This window comes from Pagrus major, chromosome 13 (assembly GCF_040436345.1).
Source record: "Pagrus major chromosome 13, Pma_NU_1.0".
Lineage (NCBI taxonomy): Eukaryota > Metazoa > Chordata > Actinopteri > Spariformes > Sparidae > Pagrus > Pagrus major.
Genome location: NC_133227.1, coordinates 8,380,796 through 8,402,964, shown reverse-complemented (window position 1 = coordinate 8,402,964; position 22,169 = coordinate 8,380,796). Strand labels below are relative to the sequence as shown.

Genomic DNA, 22,169 nt, shown 5'->3' with positions numbered 1-22,169 from the left:
TACATATTGCACCTTTAACCTACATAGCTTATAGACCCATATCATATCATAAGTCAGTCCCCTGAACACCACCTATGTATGGCAAGTAAAAAAAAACCATCTGCACTATATTTCCTTTTTCCTCGGGTACATCACATATTCCACTTGTGTCCCATATGTGTTATTTTCAAAAGTTACAAACACCATTCATTTGCTTCACGCCTCAAGCTTAATAAATAGACAGATCACAGCAATAATAAGTTTCACATTAAGACTGGAAGACTTTCACAGTACATGCTTGCTGAAGTAGCAAAATACATGTAACAAATGAATTAGATATCACGTTTCAAAGAAATCCACGACATTTAAAACAGATTCCTGTGTTGGGTTTTTTCCCCCTTAGCTTCGAGCTCCCTGGTAGCTCTGTGTGTTGTGTGTTGTTGTTGATGTCGCTGTTGAGCTACGCAACAGACTGCACATTCCCGCTGAGGTAAAATACAAAATGGCAGACGTAGTTTTTGCATGTTGACCTGAGGGATCCCTCGTAGCTCATGTAGGAAGACCTGGCAAGGTTTGAACGTTTAAGTCCTCTGTGTTTTGCAGGTAAAATGGCTGGGGTTCCAGGTAGGGTTGTCCCACACAAGTAAAACTATCAGCATTGAAGTAATTACAAAATGTTTAACGGCTGAAAAACACGATTCACTTTCATTTACAAACTAATTCTTTATCCAAAGCCGTTCATGGAATAAAATGCTGCTTGTCCTCTGCTGGTGAGACGGCAGGACGAAGTATAAGGCGCTTTGTTGGGGATTTTTCCGGATGATAAACTAAACAAAAAACAAACAAACAAAAAAAACATTTCTGTTGAAAGCTGATTCAGTTCATAACTCAGAATTGCAGCTCAGGCTTGAATATGAGAAACTAATCCCAATGAGAGCGAATATAGCTTATTTTATCAAGGGCATGACCGTGTTTATAACACATTGTGTTGTGGTGACAAGAGTGTGCTACTTTCCATCTGTACTGTTTCCTCTGTGCGGGACTCATCGTGACTACCCATGCAGGGAGGTTTCTCTACATGTCGACACTATCCGTGCCACTATCATACAGTATATACAGTCTACACTTCCAGGACTACATACAAGTCGGGAATGGGGACGAGGCTGAGCTGCAGTCATCTGCATCCATTACATTATTTATCAGTCTTATTGTATCTGTGTGTGTTGTGATTCACTTGACGGACACCGCCAGCATCACCAAGAGACTTGAAAGTTCATGACACAGTTTGTCCTGTGATGACTGGAAACCACAGCCCTTGTTTTTCTCCAACATGTACTTCAACACCATTCACATTCAAAAATGAAAAGGAGGAGAGAGGAGAATGAAGGAAATGAAAGAGAATGTGAAGAAAACAAGAGAGAGAGAAAGAGAAATGTGAGCTTATCTCTGCAAAGAGCTGAGACAACTGGGTGAGTTACAGCCATTGGCTGACACTCTGTGTGTGGGCGTGGCCGGGCCAGGGGAGTAATTCTGATTGCTGGCTGCCCTGTGAGTGGGTGTGCCTGGTCCAGGGGAGAGGTTTTGATTGGTGGAGGCTCTGTGTGAGGGGGAGCAGTATTGAGCCTGCTGGGGACAGCCGTAGCAGTGGGTGGGGGAGTCACAGCCTGCTACGGGGGAGGAGGAGAAAAATGGGGATGAAGGGATGGGGGAGTTGGAGAAGGAGCGGTGCAGCGGAGAAGAGGCAGGGGATATGAGGGGGCTGGTCTGGAGACGCCACAGGAGCTCCTCATTGTTGCGACTCAGCCGCTTCTTCTCGGTGCTCTCCTTCTCAACGGAATCATGGAGGTTGGCGTTCTCCTCTGACAGTTGCCTGCAGGGAACAATGCAGCGTTTCATACTTAATCATAGCTCAAAATCTTCTCATGGTGATGATGATGATTGAAAGTGTCTTACCTGGACAGGACGAGGTTCATTTCAATACGAGCCTTCATATCCTCATTCTGCTGCTGCAGAACCTGGACCTTCTCCTCAAGGAATACGTTCTTTTGAGCCTGCTCAAAAGTAGAACAGAACCACAGCGCAATATTTTATTCACCAGACATGATAGTTTGAGAGTGCTTCGTAGTACTGACACTGCAATCTTTAAAGTAACTGCTTGGCATTGGTGGACATGTGTGTGTACCTCAAGGATCCGTTCTCGGATCCTTTACGCTGATGACACTCAGCTATTCAAGCCATTAAAACACTCAGATCCTGATGCCCCACCGCATACAGCTGGTGCCCTTTTTCATTTTTTCGCCCCCCACCCTCAAACATCTTGAGTCCGCCACTGAGAGCCACCACACCATGGATCTCTCACCTGCTGAACTTGGACACACTAAGTCTAGCTTCTTTTAAATCTCTTCTTAAAACTTTTCTTTTTGTGCAAACTTTTTGAAATTTTCAACACGTTGTTTTCACTGCTTTTATATCTGACCCTATGTTCATGTTCCCTATGTCATTCATTCTCATTTTATTGTAGAACACTTAACAACATTGTTACAATAAAATGATATATTGCTTTATTATACAATGGCAATTATGTGTTTCAGGACCAGTGTGCCTGTGTGTGTGTGTGTGTGTGCTTGTGACAGAGGGGTTGGGCTAGCTTATTTGAGCCTACCACTTTCTCCAGATCAGATATCTTCTTCTCTTGCTGGTGTATCTGCTGGTTCTTCATTTCCACAACCTCCTTCAAGCTCTTCAGATCTTGCTCGATGTGCTGGTACGGAGCCAGAGCATCCTGTTACAGACACGTTCACACAAAGAAGAGAAAAAGAGAAAAGAAAGATACAGAGTGATGACGATGGGGTTTATCATAGAGATATTTGGATATCTATAATATTCCCAGTGACTCATAGTTATTATTTGCTTGAGTAGGTAGGTGTAGGTAAACTCACAACTATCTGCTCATCTGTACTCCTCCTCAGAGCCTCCTCAAAACGTTTGGCTTTGTCTCTCAGACTCTGGTTTTGAAATGTGAGAGTATCCACTTGATCCTGAACAAACACAATAAGATTCATCCTATCAGTACATATTAGCGTGCATGACCAAAAAATGACCCATTGAGTATGTTTTTAATGGAATCATACCTGTAGAGAAAGCCTGAGTTTCTCAAAATCCTCCTCTAGCAGCATCTTCTGTTGCTCATGAGCTTTCCTTAAGTCTACACACACACACAGAGTCGGAAGCGCAACAAAAGAGAGTTGGTGTTGTGTCTAGCAGCGCTGGTGTCATATTGTGTTTTTTAAACGAGGCCTAAAATCATACCTCTCATGGTACGGGCGTGCTCCTCATGCAGTGTTGCCATGGTGATGTTATGCATGTCTCTAAGCTCCTGAATGGCTGCCTGGTGGTTGACAGTCATTTCCTCCACCTAACATACACACCCACACACACACACACACACACACACACACAGAGCAATGTCCTTTAAAGACTGACTTGATACTCAAGTGAAAGATTTTAATCAAAACTAAAAAAAAGACACATCTCCCATGATGCCTTCCTCTCACCTGCTCCTGTTGATGGGTCCTTAGCTCCTCCATCTCTGACCGATGCTCCGCCTTCAGGTGTTCCGCCTCAGCTGAGTGACACTTCCTAAGCCCCTCCTCCACCGCAGCCAGCTCCGCCTCCTGCTGCAGCTGCAGCTCCTGCAACTCTCGTTCAAACGCCACCTCCAGCGCCGTCTTTTCCCGATGGAGTCTCTCCCATCGCGCCGTGTTAAATGCTGTGTATGAAGTAGAGCGTATCTTGTGATCATATCTCAAAGACCGACTATACAAACTTGGGTCACTAAGTTTAATTTTAGCTAGATAGAATTTTAATCAAAAGCAGTTATGTGGAATTGATTTTTATATTCAAAGTATGATTTATTAATCTAAAAAATAAACAAAGTAGAATGAAATGGTGCTCCCTCAGTCCTCCAAACTCCTTCAGCAAATCAACAAATATACAGAAAAATAAATAGCCATGGCCTTTTTCAAGAAGACATCTCGACTTGTCACAGTAAGAATAAAAACAGGTGTAAACAGTAAGAATAGAAATTTAATTTAGCTACTTTGGTTTCAGGGTCGTGCTATTGCTCATGCAGGTTCACTGTCACTCAATCATGGCTTACTGGCATCCCTGACCCTTGGCTCTCACTTACCCATTTCATCTCTGATCTTTTGCATTTCCAAGGACAACTTCCTTTGGTTTTCTTCTGTAGTTTTGCTCTGAAAATTAGAAGTAAACAACATTATTATTGCAGGTTTGATGTGCCATTAATACAGTTAATACTGGAGTATGGACTACTACTGAGATATCTACTGAGGTCAGCATGCTAGCCAGCTAACCCCTTCCCAACCCAGGCCCAAAGCTCCTATGCTGGAGGTGTAAACACCAAAACTTCTGGTGCTTCAAGCTCCCAGTTTGGACCGCTGGCTGCACGGCTAACTGAGCTAACTGAGCTAACTAGCTTCCGGTATTTTGTTAACCCCCTATTTATTTGGAGTATAATTTTGAGAGGTGGCTAATTCTTTCATATTGCACTTTTAAATACTTGATTACTGTATGTAACAAGACTATAATGTGCAGCCATATGCTAGCAGCTCTGTGAGGCTTTGAGCTAAATGCTAATGTAAGCAAGGTAACATGCTCACAATGCTAACATGTAAATGTATAGCAGGTATAATGTTAAGCATACCATGTTCATCATCTTAGTTAAGCACACTAGCAGGCTAACATTTGCTAACCAACACAAAGTCCAGCTATGGCTGATGGGAATGTAATGGCCCAGCAGTCACTCGGTTGTTAATCATAGTGTTGGACAAACCTTTGGAGCTATGTGCTAGCATGGCTAAAACTAGAGATACACCAGAAGGAAAAACAAAACCTGTGCCTATCTTTTTTTTTTTAAAATCATGACTAATGATTTCCAGAATTAATGTTTAACCTCCACTAACACTACCACAAAACCTGTTAGCCTTGAAAAAGAACTGAAAAGATAAGACACCAGAGGACTATTATGAAAGCTTATCTGCAGTGTACACAAGGTCCTGATATGCTGATTAATCTGAAATTAACCTGCATGGGCTATGTGGGAAAAACACTTCTGTAAATATAGCTAATTGATATGATTAATAAACATTCACAACTCAAAGGGCACACACACACATGCTAAACTGTAGCTGCTGTGTCTGGCTGACGCCAGCAGAGGGAGCTCAAACCTCCTCAAATAGGCCATTCCTGTCTTCTATGTCTGCACTGTGAGTCAGTGACTGCAGCACTCAGACAGTGACCATAAAGAAATCAGACGGTCCCCCGACAGCATGACAGTAGTATTACAGCTACAGCACCTCAGAGGCTAAGGAGAGCCGGATGAAACGAGCTCTGTGGCACACTGAACTCTGGAGGACCCTTCCCACAATCGCAATCACTCCCGCTCATCGTGCTGGACGACCATGCTGTGAATCTCACCTCATGGTGTTTAATACTGTATGTGTTCCTGAGTTCACATGTGGGTGAGCATGCGCTCTCTACAATCCAAGCTTCGAGTAAATGGAAAGGTTGAGTCACCGTTGTCGGTTTGAGTGTCCTGTGCGTCAGTGGTGGGATCATGGAGGACATGATGATGATAGCACTATAAAAGTGTGTATGGGCAACATGCTCAAGTGCAGGATATATTTAACATGGTGTAAGACAATATTAATTTTATTGAGTGTATGCATTGTATTATTCAAGCTGGCTACCTTGAGGCAGTAATGCTGAGTGGTTATAATGAAGGCTTCCAGACCCAAGGAAGTCTTCCTCAGTTCTTCTCTGAGCGCTCTCAGCTGCCTCTCCTGCTGCTCACAGCGTCCCTGCAGCCGCTGAACCTGCAGTGACAAAGAATGAAACTGAATAATAATAATAATAAAAAAAGAATAGCACAGTGCACCGAGCGCTGCTGCAGATTTCCCCACAGGCGTAGCTTTTTGGGGGGGGGTGGAGGGGTAAGGACAAGTGCATTTGTGCCCCCGAGTAGAAACAAGAAAGAAGAGGAGAGGACTTTTATTTTGACAAACTGCTTGAGCGAGCCTGAGAGCCTTTTATTCCATTTTCTTTAAAGATTGCGTGTCTGATTTGTGTTTTCCTGTTACAAATAAAGAAATTTCTAGTATGAATTGATGCAGCGACTGCAGAAAGTGGTGAATAAAAAGAATATGGAAGCAGGAAATTAGGTGTTTTACGCTGAAAATTTCCGCTTAAAACAAAACCCACGCCCTTGGATTGCTCCCAACAACTCACCTCATGCCTTTGCTCTTCTTTTTCTCTTTCCTCTGCTTGCCTCTCCTTCTCTTTCTGCTGAGCCTCCTCTTTCTCTCTCTGCAGGCTCTCCTGCTGTTCCTGCTGCAGCCTCAGGGGGGCAACGCGGCGAGGGGACCCCGGGGGAGCCGACCCTCGCACTGCTGCTGCGGGCCGCTGCACAGACTGGACTACGGAGGGAGAAAAAAAACAAATACAGACAATTAAATTAAGTCAGAAGTTAGTCTACATGACTGTCTTTTTAGGAGAAACATTATAAAAAACATAGCACATGGAAATATTCAAATATAATATACAATATATGATATCTCCCTTATGCCATAATTAGTCATGTATTAATTCCTAAATCTAACTGGGACACATCTAACTATAATAATGAAATTGATGAGTATTAAATCAGAGGAGATTTGACCTGACCTATTGCTAATGACTGTGTTCACATGATAAATGGTCGTAAGTTAATTGAATCTTTTCTACAGAGGAGGCCTTGGGGTGATTCCCAGTCTGGTGTGCCCTCATGCTGGACCACCTAATCTCGTGATGAATGTGATCCATATCGAGAAATGATCGAGCTGCTGCATCCACTAATATATAGACACCGTAAACTTGTATTATTCGTATGGTGTTTTAACTATAGGCTAATGATGAAGGTAATTTAAAGGCCAGACAAACATGTGACAGCCATTTCTCCTCCGGGGGGGGGGGGGGATGCAAACCATTAAGCTGCAGTTGACGCACATGCAGTCAGATTAACCTCTGTGTTAGCCACCTTGTCATGAAGTGTGAACACGTTATTGGCCTGTGGAGAAGCACAGCATCAGAACACAGCATTACTCGGATCGACTGCGTTCTTTTGAAATAAACCCTCTGACTAAACGTCTATGCGCACGAAATATACGAAATCACTGCAGCTCCACATCACCTGCCTCGACCGTATCATTCAGGCCCACTGAGGCATGAGGAACGGTCTCCATGACAACGTGAGGCTGGGCTTGGGGTGCAGGGTCCCAGGTAATGAGTCAGTTAGAGGGAGGAGGTGGGGGGATAAAATAAGGGGATTGCTGAGGGCCACGGGTAAATGAGAGAAGAGAGAGAGCGAAGAGACAAAGAATTCAGTAAGAAGTGGGGGAGGTAGCTGGAGGTGAATGATTGGGATGGTGATGGATGTTTAAGGCCAATATAGAGAAAAGATATCCTTGCAAGTGTATCTGTGCAAATAGATCTAAATGGGAGGAGATTTCTCTTGGTAAAAAGAGGAAGATGTGTTTTCATGACATCCTATAATCTAGGCTTGGCTAGCAAATATCAGCAAATGTTTCAATATTACATCTTCATCAGGGTCTTTAAAGGCACAATAGGATTCCCTGTCTTTAAAAAATGACTAGAAGTCTTATGTAAATGTCCTTTTTTTGCAGACAGACAGACACACACACACACACACACACTCCGTTTTTCTGTAGGTTCTACCTGAGAGGTTAGGGAGAGTTGAGTGCATACCAAATGAGTTTTAGTGGCTGAGTGTGAAGGCAGCATGCAGATGATAGCGGAGGAGCTGATGGAGGAGGAATAATGATGCGAGCAACAATGAGAAAAGGCGATGGCAGACACTGCAGGGTGCAGACACTAGTGTGTGTGTGTGTGTTGCTGCTTGGCTTTGGCTAAAGGTGGTAAGGGCCGGTTATTCAGTAAATTTCGCTTTAATTTTTTTCTGGCACACCATCGAGAACAGCTTCAAGTAGGAGCAACACACTTTAAACACCAGCAAACAACAGACTCGGAGAGAAGAAAAAATGCTCTTATTTAGCGACTGCGTGGGAGGAGACGAGGTCCAGCACAAGATGCAGTGAAGACACGGGTGAACAGTAACAGCAGCACTTTGGTGAGAAACAGTGAAGTGAGCGGAGAGAGCGGTGTAGCCTGAGGAGACGTGTCAACTCTGTGAGGAAAGATGGGGAGGCCCTGTGCAATCCTGTGAAAAAAATGATTTTACCACCTACAGAGCCGAGAGAAAGAAAATGTCCAGACGGCAGGGATCAAACCGCAACATAAAAGATCTCAGAAACAGTGTACGAATGCAAGCTGCTTCTGGGTTTGAGTGCGTTATGAAAAGGTTGTATACAGTATATAAAAACTATTTTTAGAAAGGGTTAGGGAGAGTGGGCTGGAGGAGGAGGAGGTCAGTCAAATGATAGTCTCGCATTGCCAGACATACCTCTACAAGCTGAGTCAGTGCTGGAGTGTCTGGCTGCACCCATTATCATTCTGCTGTAGGGGAAAAGGCTCCGGCTTGTTTGCATTTCTTTAAACCGATTTTGAAAAGCGGTAACGGAATGGAGGAGCGAAACCTTTTCAACTTATCAAACACAGGCAGAATTCATTAATAAGGGTGGCACATATGTAGACAGGCCAGCAGGGGTTCTGACATACTACTTTTTAACAGCAGACATGTCAAATTGCAGGAAAGGCACAGGTGTGAAACATTAATGATGACGCTTTTCTATTCAAGTGTCTAAGTATGTCGGCATGTATTTCCTCAGAGCCCTGGAGCTGCAACAACTGAATAGGCTGCAGCCATAATTTATGTCATTAATGTCACCTGTGATTGTGTTTTAGTGTGACAGGTCAAAATGTCTGCCGAGAAAAAGCCTAATGTGCAAGCTTTTCTAGCTCGAACGAGTGAAAACGGCCACTGTGAAAATCGCCTCTTTCACAGAAGACATCCAGAGTATTGTGCAGGGTGGTTCACGCTCACACACTAAGACACCTGAACATAATGGAGTCATTGTTAATGTTATTAGTAACACCTGTGCTTTTCCTACTTTGACAAGTCAAAATGTGAAAAAAAACGGTCTATTGTTTTGACTTTTTGGTTCCTGTGTGTGTGTGTGAGACTTAATTTGGCCACTTTGGTTGAACTTCACCTGTTGCCGGGATAACATGTTGGTAGTTAATGTTTCTGCAAAGGCTACGTACCATATTTACATTTAAACAGGACGAGTCATATCATGTTTATGTTACATGTTTATGAACCGACTGTTCTCGCCTGTAACTGGTGGAGTAATAGGCAAGAAGGCCAGTAACCGCAGTCCGAGACTGTGTTCCAACATTTGTAACTGTGAAACCGCTGGACATTTCTGAAAAGGGATCACTGTGTTTCAATAATCGTAAACGTGACACCACTGGATATTATTGACGGGAAATTGGGACATCTCCAGCTGTGCTTGTGACAACAAAAACTGGTATTTTAAAGGTGCAATATGCAAGAATTGGCCACCTGTTGAATTCAAAACAAATAGGGGGCAACATATCACCAGAGTAGTAGTAACTGTAGCCACCCTAGTTAGCTCAGTTAGCTGTGCAGATAGCAGCTCAGACTGGGAGCTCGGGGACATGGTGTTGCTGTTTATACTGCTAACACAGGAGCTTTGGACCAGGACAGGCTGGGTTAGCATGCTAACGTCTGTAGATATCTCTGCAACACAATACATAGACATCATCATGTCAAAACTCATATTTTTAAAATATTGTCAGTTTTTTAACTTTTTAAACTAAAATTCTTGCATATTGCCACAGCCAAGACAGGATCTATTCCTAACCCCAACCAAGTTGCTTTTGTGCCTTAACCGAACCAGTTCATAGGCACAGCGAAGTTTCAACATATCCATGGTTTGCAGAAACGTAGATTGCCAACATTTATTCTGGCGATTGGGTTGAAAGACAAATGTCAGTAACTTCATGTATGTACAGTATTTTGTATGTTGTATTTTGGTAACAGGGGAAAAGACTCACCTGGGGACTGCGGTTTGGGAGGAACCACTGCCAGCCTCTTTGGGGAGGACGGGAGAGAACGTGTGACCTCTGAACGCTGAAACTCCTTCCTGCCGACTGTCAATCAACAAGGATACGACAACTTTAATCAGAGAAACACACCATGACATTTCGATAAAAGACGACAAACTAAATGTAGCACTAACATCCTGAAAAGCTGCCTGAAATATAACATTATGTCAGTCAGACTTCCTCGTACGTACACACACAGGCATCAAACGAACCATCCATCCCTGTCGACTCTCTCCTTTTTCCATCTCTTCCATTTCTGTGCTGATTTTTTCCCTCTCCCAACTTTTTTCAATCTCTCTGTTACCCTCCTGCTTTCATCTCCAGCTATCTCCCTCCCCTGCTGCGTCGTATAACTATGTCCCACGGGAGTTTGGGTCAAAGCGAAGCAGAGCATACTGCGGGAGATGTGCCCATCACCTCCCTGCTCTGCTCAGCTCTCCGTGACATTACACACTTTGCAGCCAAGACAGGCAACAATCTGGAACTCTTGTCGCAGAGCTGGTGAGGTGTGTGGGAGTAGAGAAAGTGGCTGGATTTGAAACAATAAATGTGAGATGCATTACCCAGGGAGCTCGGGGTGGTGGTGATGATGATAGTGAACAGGGAAGTAGGTTTCAGGAGGTTAGCAGGGAATTTGTTGTGAAGCAGAGAGGAGACGAGGAGAGAGGCCTTGAAAAGAAACTAATTAGACCTGTAATGGGAGAGAAGCCTCTGATCCTGAACAAATCCCCCAAATAACCCTGGAGAGATACTCCATGTCTACGGAGACTGTGCGAGTGTGTGTTCACTGTGTGTGTGTTGGTGCGGCTGTGCCAACATGGCTCTCAGAGTGACTCATTACTGCCGAGTGAACCCAAGACTCAAACACACACACACACACACACACACACACACTTACACTGGCACACCACTGTTCTGTTACTAGTAAAACTGTATCAAACCTGTATTTGAAGTTTGAGTGTACGGTCTACTTTGAACAAACACTTTCCCAAACACTCTTACCAAAAGTTGGGTGAGAACATAGATTTTCTCTTCTCTCTGTGTTCAATAGTTAGCTGTGAGGTGTTTAGCCAAGCTGAACACAGAGACTGGAAGCAAAGAGAAAGTCTGTCAGAAGTAAGAAAATGAATATGGCCTCCAGCAAACCATCTTGCTTACACTTACTGAGCTACAAAAGAAAATTGTGAATAAATAATACTAGTGCCATTTATACATGTAATTGGATGTAAACAGTGAAACAGCTAGTTAAAGGGTATCTCCACCAATTTTACTCATTAAAGTGTGTTTACAGGTCTTGGGGAGTACTACTGCATATGTGAAACAAGTAGTATAAAGCCTTTGTGTGGCTCCAGAGGAAGCTGCATCCAATCTGAGTTGCATTGTGGGTAACGTAGGCACCAACTTTTTTGCCAAAACAGTGGACTCCTTTTCAAAATCAGGCACCTACGTTACCCACAATGCAACTTAGCCACTGAGAGACAAAGGGCTTTATACTACTTTTTAAAAAAAATTCATATACAGTAGTACCCCTTGACACCTGTAAACCTGACACTTGTGTAAAACTGGTGGAGTTACCCTTTATGTGCTGGATCATTTAACAAGACTTCAGAGTCTACAACCATGCTAGCCGCTCTACGAGGCTACAGCAGTGCTCGGAGCTAACAGAAGCATGTTAACATGCTTACAATGACAATGCGATCAAGTCGATGTTAACAGGGATAATGTTTTTACCTCCTGTCTGCCAGAATGACATTAAACACACCACGTAGAGGTCAAAATGTTTGGGTTGGGGTTGGGCTGGTTAAAACTGAATTTTGATGAACTATGGGCTTGTGGAAATCAAGGGGTCGGAGTGCTGCAATCACCAATTACAATAACTGTCATAACTTTGGCAGGAAATTGGCAGGAAATGTTGTTTTCAGGTCCTTTAATAACTCAGATTTAGAGATTACCTTCTTGTCCTGTTTAAATCCCTGTAATAAAGGACCTGTCAATCAATTTGAGAGCAAGCACATCATTATTATAATTTTGTGATTGTGTGATGAGCAGGTCTGTCTGCATGTCTGCATTGTAATTGAGCCTGAGCATTATGCCCCTTATATCCTGTATAAGATTGTTGTGGGCTCTCTGTACTACAGGTTTTTGTCTGCAGCTCTCAGGGGCTCAGCAGGACGGAGTTGTCTGTCTGATAGATGTGTGTGTGTGTGTGTGGGTGTCTGACAAAATATACGAGTGCTGTATTACATACATATATTCAGAAAATGAATATATGTATAGCACAGATAAGCACAGATAAAAAGTAGAGTGTGTGCATGACTTGCAGGTTGACAGGGACTCCTCAGGTATACTTCTTCATCAATAATTTACAGCACATTTAAAATCAGCTCAGGGCTACAGACAGACAGGGTGAGACATTTTCTTATAGCCACTACACTGTCTACATACACAGACTGGGCTGAGGGGGAAAAAAATCTGTAGGCAACAATACAACATCATTGTCTACACTGTTTTGCTGTCTAAAATGTGTTTTGTTTTTGAGATATCTGGCTCACACTGCAGCGAAGATGTCAGAGTTCTGTGTCTTTTATTCAATCAGCCCCTTGTAAAAGTTTACAGAAATGCATTAAGTGTGAGCGAGTGAAGTGTGATACTACATCGCTTGTGGTGTTAATTCCAAAGTGTGAAAAATACAACTGTGTGTGAAAAGCATCACTGCCGGTGGACTTCCTCGCTACTCATCAAACCGTACAGGCATCATCAACCGGGACAGGTGACACCCAACACGTTCATAAAGATTTATGGGCAGGAGATGAACGGAGAACACGCAAAGTGTGTGGTGTTTGTGTTTTATGATACTTCATAGCTTTAAAAGCTAAAAGGCTCTTTGTATTTTTAACATTTTATTGGAAATGAAAAAAATGCAGAAACAACCCCTCTAAAGGCAGTTCCACCTTTGGATATCTCTGAAACAGCTCTGTGGGTGGTTTTGTAAATCAAGTGAAGTGTTGAGGGGTTAAGTTAGTGGCTTCCAGCATGCCCCAAAATGGCTTTCAACAACCTGTGAGAGCAGGAGCTTGTGCTTAGTTAGTCGCTACACTGTATATGGAGCCAGAAAAAGCAACAGAGAACACTGCATTATTTACTTCTACCATAGACTTCTTGCCATGTACTATTTATTTAACATTTGTACTGTGTCTACAACTGAAGTACTTGCTTTTTGATTTAAAAGAACTGAATTTGAAACCTGTTGTTTACCCCTGATATTTTAGAAAGCTGAATATTCCTGGTCGCTAGTGAGACTGGTCACTACAGGTGCGGTCGCTTTGAAATCGCCTTGGAGCAGTGTTGGAGCCAGGGCTTGCGTGCGCATCCGGACATCATACTAATAGGAAACCTCTAAAAGCTGCCAAAAAAAAGTGACATGCAGTGCAGGATAGGAGCACCCGCCAGGCACTGTGATCGGCTCCATGGTCTGGTTAACATTGTCGTTGTGGTAACAACAATAGGCATGTAGTGGATGTACTTTGGTTAGGTTGAGGAAAAGATGATGTTACATATGTGATGTAAGTTATGTTGATGTTTGTTAAATCACGGTCTCAACTTTAAAAAAGTCAATGTTGTCCTTTGGTTTCTGTGTGACCTTTCTCGCTCTTCTTACTACGTTACCTGATCTGTTTTATGCATGGAAGGACAAATCTGTTTTCCACAAAACTTAATGAGGATTGGAAGGATTGGTGTCTCACCTGCATGCAAAATTGCCTTTTTAACAGTACTGTACATACAGTACGTCATACTGTACACCATGTATAGCTTACTGGTTATTAAATCGTTTGCCACATATGTGACAACAGCATGTGACAATAGGAAACAATCCGTTGCAGGTGGAAAACCGCATCTCTCTCTCACATGCAGCTCAGATTGTATTGTATACATTATGTGGCTGAGTGCGCTCCCTCCTTCTTCAATATGCTGCAGCACAAACTGGAAGACACATTTTGACAGAAAAGTCTTCAAGCATTTTTAATCATTTCTGTAAGTCCAACCAAAAATCATGCTTGGACTGACCTCCAGGGGAGCTTCTTGGCTGGGCAGGCAGGTAGCGTCGGGGCAGGGCGGGGGTCGAGGGCGGCTGGAGGCTGTTGCTGCGACACGGTGCCCCTCTCTGGTGATCTGTGGACGAAGGGCCGGTGGTCACTCTGTGAAGAGGAGGCTCCTCGCTCACACTCAGACCTGGAATACACAGAATTAGATTTTCTTACATTTATAAACGTCTTTAAATCCATAGCAGTAAGGATATATCTTCAGAGTTCCCCTCCTGATTTGCTAAACCCTATCTCAATTGCCGTCTCTTCCTCCTTTTTTTAAACACATATTGCTTTTTCTACAGTCTGATAGGCCTGTTATGTCTTAATTTAGGTTCACTGGACTGAGAAATGGTTTGTAACCTCTGGGTCTCGCTGCTGCTTCTCTCAATCAGCTGGACACTTATCCTGCGCACACACACACACACACACACACACACACATTCTGACACACAATGTTCACACACTTCTCCACATGAGCGCATTCATACACAGGAAAATACAATGCGCACTCACACGGAAGGGCACTGATCATCGCTCATCCTGGCCTACGCTGCAGCTATAATCTATCAAACGACTAGAGGATAGTTTACACACTTGCACACTCTCACACACACTGCGTGTATCCTGCTCATCTCCTCATCCCCGATCGATAATGACACCGCAGATTGCCTGCACTTCGTGTGACAAGCGGGGATAAACAATCTAATGTAAAGCCGCCCGTAAGAGGCCGTGGGATGGTGATTAAGCCACGTCGCAGGACTTCCATCTCCCCTCATCCTCGGAGATCAGTACATGTTGGAAAATATAGCAAAAGAACATTTAAAAAAAAAACAAAAAAAAAAACAGCTGCTGAAGAGTTTGATTTGGTCGGTTTCGTCTTATGTTAGAGCCAAGTGTCTCCAGCGCTCAGGCTTAGAATAGTACACTGCAGGGAGCCTCGTCTGTTCAGAGGAGCTGCTTTGGTGTTGATTGTTCCAGTGACCAATGTATTCCACCTCCCTTTTCTTTCTTTTTTACATAAAAAAAAGAAAAACACAACAACATACCCTTGTCAGCGCTCTGTATACTTGACAGAGTATGTTTGACAAAGAAAAGGAAAGAAATATGTCAAGACAAGAAAGGTAAATGTACCTCACAGTATAATGCAGCCAGGCATGTGGCACTGGTGCATGTATTGTATAAAATCCAATATTTCCAGCCAATTTAGCTCTAAAAATGCAGACCTGATTTATTGCATGCAACACATAAATATATATGCACGCATATATTGTAAACGGGTCCTTAGAGACTAGGGGACACATTACGCTTACACACCATCTAATTCATTCTTTTTTTATTAAAAGAGTTTAATTTCCTGATGTTTTTCTCTGAGGTGTGTGAGTGTTTTTGTTTCAATATTTTCCTCTCATTCACAAATTCAAATGTGAGGTTCACTGTTTTGCCCAAGGACACTTTAACATGTGGGCAGGGGGAACCAGGTATCAAACCATCAGCCCTGTGATTAGTGAACGACCTGCTCTGTCTCCTGAGACCCAGGAGGGCTTTGATGATGGTAATTTTAAAAAATGAAAATATGCCTGAAGCAGTTGACGATGAGAATTATATGTTTGTGGAAAGATGAGACAGGAGCAGAGCAGGACAACGCTTAGAGGTCATACAAGTGACAGCAAAAGAGAGGTGTGCAGTATAACGACAACCACACAGCCACGACAACGAGACTGTGATTATATTGTTGACAAATGTGTTCGGTCAGTAATGAGCAGTTACGGTAGAAAAAAAGGTGCCAGTGGGTTATGAAAATATTTTTTGACAACTACAAATGAAAACATCAACAAGGAAATTCCAAAGATGTGTTTTGGATGGTTTTATTATTTGTTAGGGCTGCACAATATATATTATTTCAGCATTCATGTCGTGATGTGCACACTATATTCTAAAAAAGTTCATAAACAATCTTATTTTAATTTGTAAAACATCTTGTATTTAATGACATGTGTCATGTTATGAAAAACAACCACGGGTTAAAGGTCATATTGATAACGTTTTATGTAGACAAATATTTTTTTTAAGATAATAGATCTACAGTGCTTATCATTATGACTGTGAATCAATTAATCTAAAATATTTGTCGAGTCCAAACTGATTGTTTTGTTTATGTCTGTGTGTAAGAATTCTGATGGTTGGTTCCAGCTTATAACAAGTTTGTCAGCCAGTAGTGTAATGCTGTTGGTATTGTGTGTAGATCTGTGTTCCATCAGCAATCAACAGTCGTAGTAGTGGCCAGTTTCTGGAAATAAGCATAAAAATGAGTTAAACTGCATGTGCCCAGCATACTGTACCGCCCTAAGCTAGCTAGCGTTAGCAACATTAAAGTTAGCTAGCGTTAGCAATGTTAACGTTTGTCAGCTAACATTAGCAACGTTAAGGTTAGCTAGTTAGCGTTAGCAACCATAACGTAAGCTAGCTGGCATTAGCTACATTAGCTAGTGCAACAAACTGCCACTTGAGGGATGATTCGATCAACAGCTGTACAACATGAATGCATTGGCACCTTTAAAGGGACACGCAATCAGTTTTAGCTTCAGATATTCATCCATGTAAACATGAATTGAAATGCTTACTGATAAAAATGAAGAAAAAAAAAAAACAGCTTTAAAAAATATTTACATGTTGTACATATGCCTTGTCTATGATTTCTCAGTGCTCTGTGTATGTGCTGCTCATGTTGCTACACCACCACATACTAGTGATGTTACACTCCCAACGCTTCATTTGTCGTGCAGTAGCTCCTCCAGGAGTTGATTAGCGAGGCTGTTTACAGCTTTCTCTCCTCATTAACCGGTCAAGGACACGGCCAGTGATTCCAGGCCGGATGATCTTGGAATCTCTGCTCAGCAATTACTGCTGTCAACATCCTCTATGTGAGGACTTTCACAGGTTAGAGTGTTAATGATAAGACCTGCCTTTGTAAACAACAAATAATATGATTTTAAAATGAGAGAATATCCACCGCGTTTATCTCAAATGCTTTGACTGGCACTCAAACATTCCAGGTTGACACAGATCGACGGGCTGGTTGATATGAACAGGAGTGAGCTCATTAGTCATAGGTCAAGTATGAACGAACAAATTCCCAGAGCGCAGAGCAGGGACAGGGGGAGTAAATGATGACGTTGGGTAGTCAGAGAGACGAGACCGAGGAATGCTGTGAATGATGAAAAGGAAAGTGCAATTCGGGGGGCTTCAGAGAAAGAGAGGAAAAAGGGATGAATTTCATTAGCGGTAAAAGCTAGCTGATATGCATCACTGATTGGCAAAGTGCCAGCCGATGATGGATAACAGGGCGTGAGGAGGATCGGAAGAAGAAGGAAGGAAGAGGGTGGCTGCATGGCATCAAGATGAAGCAAACAATAGAGGAATAAAAGGATGGTGCAATGGAGCCAGTGGCGAGCTTAGCGTATTATGATGATGGATGAAACACAGCAAAGATATTAAAAAGGGACTATGAGCAAGTAGAAACAGCTGAGAACAAAAGACAGCAGGTTTATCTCCACCTCAGTGGGAGGCCATTTTATTGGAGCAGCTTGCACCTCATAGCAGAACTAATGCCAGTAGAATAACGCTGACTATCGTTCTGCAGTCCTACACACCGACTTCTCAGAGGTTTCCTTTGTTGTATTCGGTTCAAGGAAAGTGGCAATGCAGCCGCACGTCACCTGCACGAGTACCGGGTTTAATGTGATTGTGAAACTAACACCTCGGAGGTGTTTCGTTTCTCTGCAGCATAAACACTTCTGTGCTTGTCAGCTAAATCAGCACGTTCACATCCTGCGAAAGACACTTTCCTGCTGTCCTCGAGGATTTCATCACGGTGTAGCCTGTCCAGGCTGATTACAGCACACACTCAGGTGCACAGCATGAAGTGCTGACGTGCCAAAGAAATAGCTCTGATCCTTCAAAAACATACAGCCTCTGGGAAATACATGAATACTCCAAAATGTATTGTATGCGTAAAAAAAAACAAAAAACACCCAAGCAGCATCTGGTAGGAATGAACTCATTGGGGGTAGTTTAGAGGATAGGCTAGGTGGTTGGTTTGATAGAGGGAGGGGAAATTTAGTAACTTTGTTGTTCCTAACTGATTTATTTATTGTTTTCTAAGCCTTTTTATGTTTAATACAGTAGTGGAAGAGCTACCCAGATCCTTTCCCTGAAGTAAAAGTAACAATTTCACGATGAAAAATAAAAAAAAAGTGCAAATACGAAAGGCAGTCAGCAAAATGCACCAAAAAGAGAAGGAGCAGGCAGCGGCAAATCAGAGAATAAAAGAAGTGGCCTGCAAAAAATACAAAAACCAAATAAAATACAAACCAATGAAGCACTTGGAACACAGACAGGAACACAAGGAACACGAGGAACACCAGAGACACAGGACTCAAGAAGTAGGAGAAAATCACAGGCTTCAATAGACAGAGACTAATTAACAAATGAAAGACAGGTGAACAGGAGAAAAGGCATGAAAAGGACAAAGGGAGGAAGTGAACAGCAGAACATGGCACATGAGGAGAGAACTAGAAAATAAAACAGGAAATAACTGAACTGAAAATGCAAATCATGACAAAAAGGCATTAACAGCTATTTAAAATTGTGAATAACTTGCTATTTGGAAGAAGAAAACTTTGCTTGCCTATAATCATGTGTTTTAGGACACTTTCTAATCTAATCATGTACTTCTAAATGTCTTTTCCATATGATATGGAAATGTACACCAAGTTTGCATGGATATAAATTCAAACTGGGGTGTAAACAGATGCCAATTGTTTAAAGACAGACAGCGCTTCTGAACTCAGTTTAGGTGATTTTAAAGTCTAACTTGAACGGCGGCTGTTTGATCAGATTTACTGCTGTTCCGGACAGACGTCAGCTTCATTCAGCACCGCTCAACACAAGAAGACATTGTGTGTAATTAAGCTTGACGATTGTATTCATCAGAGCTTATGATGGGTCCTGTTTATTAATCGTTGCTTCCTGTCGGCCGTTTGAAGCCAGTTTAAGATGTCTGTCACTCTTTATCCATCAGTCTTACAGTAGGGGGCACATTGTTCCCTCTCAGTGTATGCAAAAATCCTCTGTCATCGTTATGTCTCATTTTGGAGTGAAAGGTTTTGAAGTGTTTTAAAAGAAACAATATCATAACCTTAAAAAAAACTTCCAAACTGTGCGTGACTACAGTATGTGCTGCACACAATTAATTCCCCCGGCAACAAAAGGGTCTGCGAATGCAAGTACACAATGGTGCATCTGCAGTGATGTGTGTGAATGTCAAGGTTAAAACTGCATACATAAAACACAAAGTAATGGCCCTGCAGAGACCAGACCTGGGCTGCAGACTGAGAGATAGATTAGATGGTAACAATGGAGCTGACAGCAGCATCCACCGGCCTCTTGTCCTCTGTCAGGACCCAGATGTGAGGAGATTAAAGGTTCGGTCCGACCAGAAGGACATAAAGTGAAGTATTTCGCATCTTATGGTCAACAGGAGAGCGATAGTCCTCCCCAGTAGAGCAACATTTACTGAAACTGGTCAAATTGTATCGTGCTGTAAGTAACTTGAATGAATCACAGACTCTCTCTGTTATTTTTGGACTCATAGTATAATCTTGCCTGGAGACAAAGATCCAGTAGAGCTGCCCACAGTCTGCTGGGCACAATAGTACAGTATCCCTAACGAGGACCGGCTTATAGGACAAGAGCGACAGTTATGGAAGGATTAAACCAGATCAGAAGTAGAAAAAGGAGAGTACAGTTAGTTGAAGTTCTGGTACTGAAAGAGAGGGCAGCAGAAGGACTTATGTATGGAAGTGACTGACTTTTAACCAGACGGCCTGGGTTCAAACTCCAGTGACAGCCGAATCATTCCTGCTCAAGTGTCCCTGACAAAGGGCCGGCTCTACACACAGTACAGGCGACATGGAGCCAGCTTATTGCTGCGCCTCTCAATCACTTTGTGTAGTCCGGTGTTGCTTCGCATTTGTCTGCTCGCACCAGGATTTCTGTAGAATATAGATGTGAACAGAAACAGAGATTTTCACACAAACACGACCCTCACGAGCCGTGTGAAGGTTACCGTAGTAAATTCAGCAGAGTGCAGAATCACCAAAGGTTTTGGCATCACATTAAGAAACACTGAGAAAACTGAGCCAACGGATGTTTGGAAAGACGTATAAATAAAACATTTACAAAATCTTCACAAGTTTGCATTTTGTGTTTTAAGGCCACAGGCTGATAGTATTTGCGGTCCACACAAGTGTTGTTACACACTTTGCGTTGTACTTCTATACAAACTCTCATTTCCTGTAGGCGGTGCAGGTGTTAAAGCATGTTTACATCTATACGCGTCTTTCCAGACATGCAATAATCTGACTCAAAAGATTAAGTTTGTGCACTACAGTCTAGTTCCATTAGTTGCTTAGCTGAAGCATCAATGAAAGCAGGAAAGAGCCTAAAACAAATCAATCAGGTCAAGGTTTCATTAACAAATACCTTAACATCTGGCTCACTGCTAGCAGATGAAAACACAACAGAACAAATACATCTTGTATTGCATTATTCTAATAATAACGACTCCCAAAACAACATACTATATTTTGGAGAGTACCGGTGACAGAAGTACCGGACCTTTGTCGTCAAATCAGTTGCAGTTTGGTTAAGTTTAGGCATTAAAACTTGTTGTTCAGGTTTAGAAAAATGCCATGGTATGTGGTCAAATGAGCTTCATTAATATTACAAACCTAATGTAAGCAAGTATGTTAAATAATGTAAAATAAGTCTGCGATTATTTTTAGTTTGACATTGGATACAAACAGCGATCTCCTGGGTTAAAGTCTGGGTCCATCCTCCTTTGCTCCTATCATCAATACTACATCCACTAGAGGTCGCCACCTAACAATAAACATAAATATGGGTCATAATAAGCAGCCAATACCGACAAACAAAACTGCTGGATGTTTTTGGCCATGTCTTGACCCAATGGTTCAGTTAAATCCTCATCTTGCATCATGCTATCTGAAAACCACGTGCACTAGATCTCTCCCTAATTTCTGCCACAAAAAGAATATTTACAGATGTAATTGGCTTGTTTCGATGGCGACAGCAGAGCATTAAACTGGACCAAAAATAAATGTAAACTGTGAGTGGTAATATAAAGGCTACATTTTCAGAGGATGAAAACATTTTCTGGGCAGCAGCTAGGGTGAAAAGCCTGCACTGTACATGCTGTGGAACAAAAAGTAATCAATTGGCAATTAAGACAGAAATGAGGGTTGCTCAGAAAAGAGAATAGCGAGCGAGCAGAATCATAGATTATTTTTCTTAGCCGTCGAACCCTTTTAACCCCACACTAATACTAACATACACCACAACTCTGATGATATAATCAGTATCTAGCGGCCCTGGGTAAATTGAAGAGCAACACCTTTATCTGATTTTGACGCCCTTGTTTTCACATTCCCAATGTTTTTGTCGCTCTGGAGCATCAGTTAAGCTCATAAACAGTGATTAACATGGAGCTGGATAAAATACGCTGGGACTCTATCAGTTAATGAACAGGCCCATTGAGCCCATCCTGACGCCGCTGCTCCAGTAAGCCTCTGCCTGCCATGTTAGTTTTCCTCTCCTCAGCCGCAGAATGGCAGCCATATCTAATTGGCCCATCTAATTTGCTGCTCTACCAGTGTGTGTTTGTGAATATCTGTGTGCGCACATGCACCATAGAAACCATCTGCTCACAGTGAGCTAGCATGAGTCACAGAGCAGATCTGAGCCATGGCATCTGGGGGTATGGCATCCACTCTCCTCCCTGCGCCAATCTCTCCATGCTTCTCTCTTTCCGCTCGTTTTCTTTTTCCCTTTCACATCCTCCCTTCCTCTCTCTCTGTT

General features: G+C 42.6%; 1 protein-coding gene across 1 annotated transcript in view; it reads right to left on the bottom strand.

Moving 5' to 3' along the window:
- Window positions 1–1,419: 1,419 nt before the first annotated feature.
- The window catches only part of mtus2a (microtubule associated tumor suppressor candidate 2a), a 36,975-nt gene continuing 16,225 nt past the window's right edge, over window positions 1,420–22,169 (bottom strand). The window contains exons 4-15 of the mRNA XM_073479646.1: window positions 14,212–14,380; window positions 10,096–10,191; window positions 6,289–6,476; window positions 5,751–5,876; window positions 4,169–4,235; window positions 3,534–3,748; window positions 3,289–3,394; window positions 3,111–3,184; window positions 2,919–3,017; window positions 2,642–2,761; window positions 1,933–2,033; window positions 1,420–1,849 (exon numbers count right to left, since the gene is read on the bottom strand). Of these exons, the coding sequence (XP_073335747.1) occupies window positions 1,420–1,849; window positions 1,933–2,033; window positions 2,642–2,761; window positions 2,919–3,017; window positions 3,111–3,184; window positions 3,289–3,394; window positions 3,534–3,748; window positions 4,169–4,235; window positions 5,751–5,876; window positions 6,289–6,476; window positions 10,096–10,191; window positions 14,212–14,380 (1,791 nt within the window). The remainder of the gene's footprint in view (window positions 1,850–1,932; window positions 2,034–2,641; window positions 2,762–2,918; window positions 3,018–3,110; window positions 3,185–3,288; window positions 3,395–3,533; window positions 3,749–4,168; window positions 4,236–5,750; window positions 5,877–6,288; window positions 6,477–10,095; window positions 10,192–14,211; window positions 14,381–22,169) is intronic.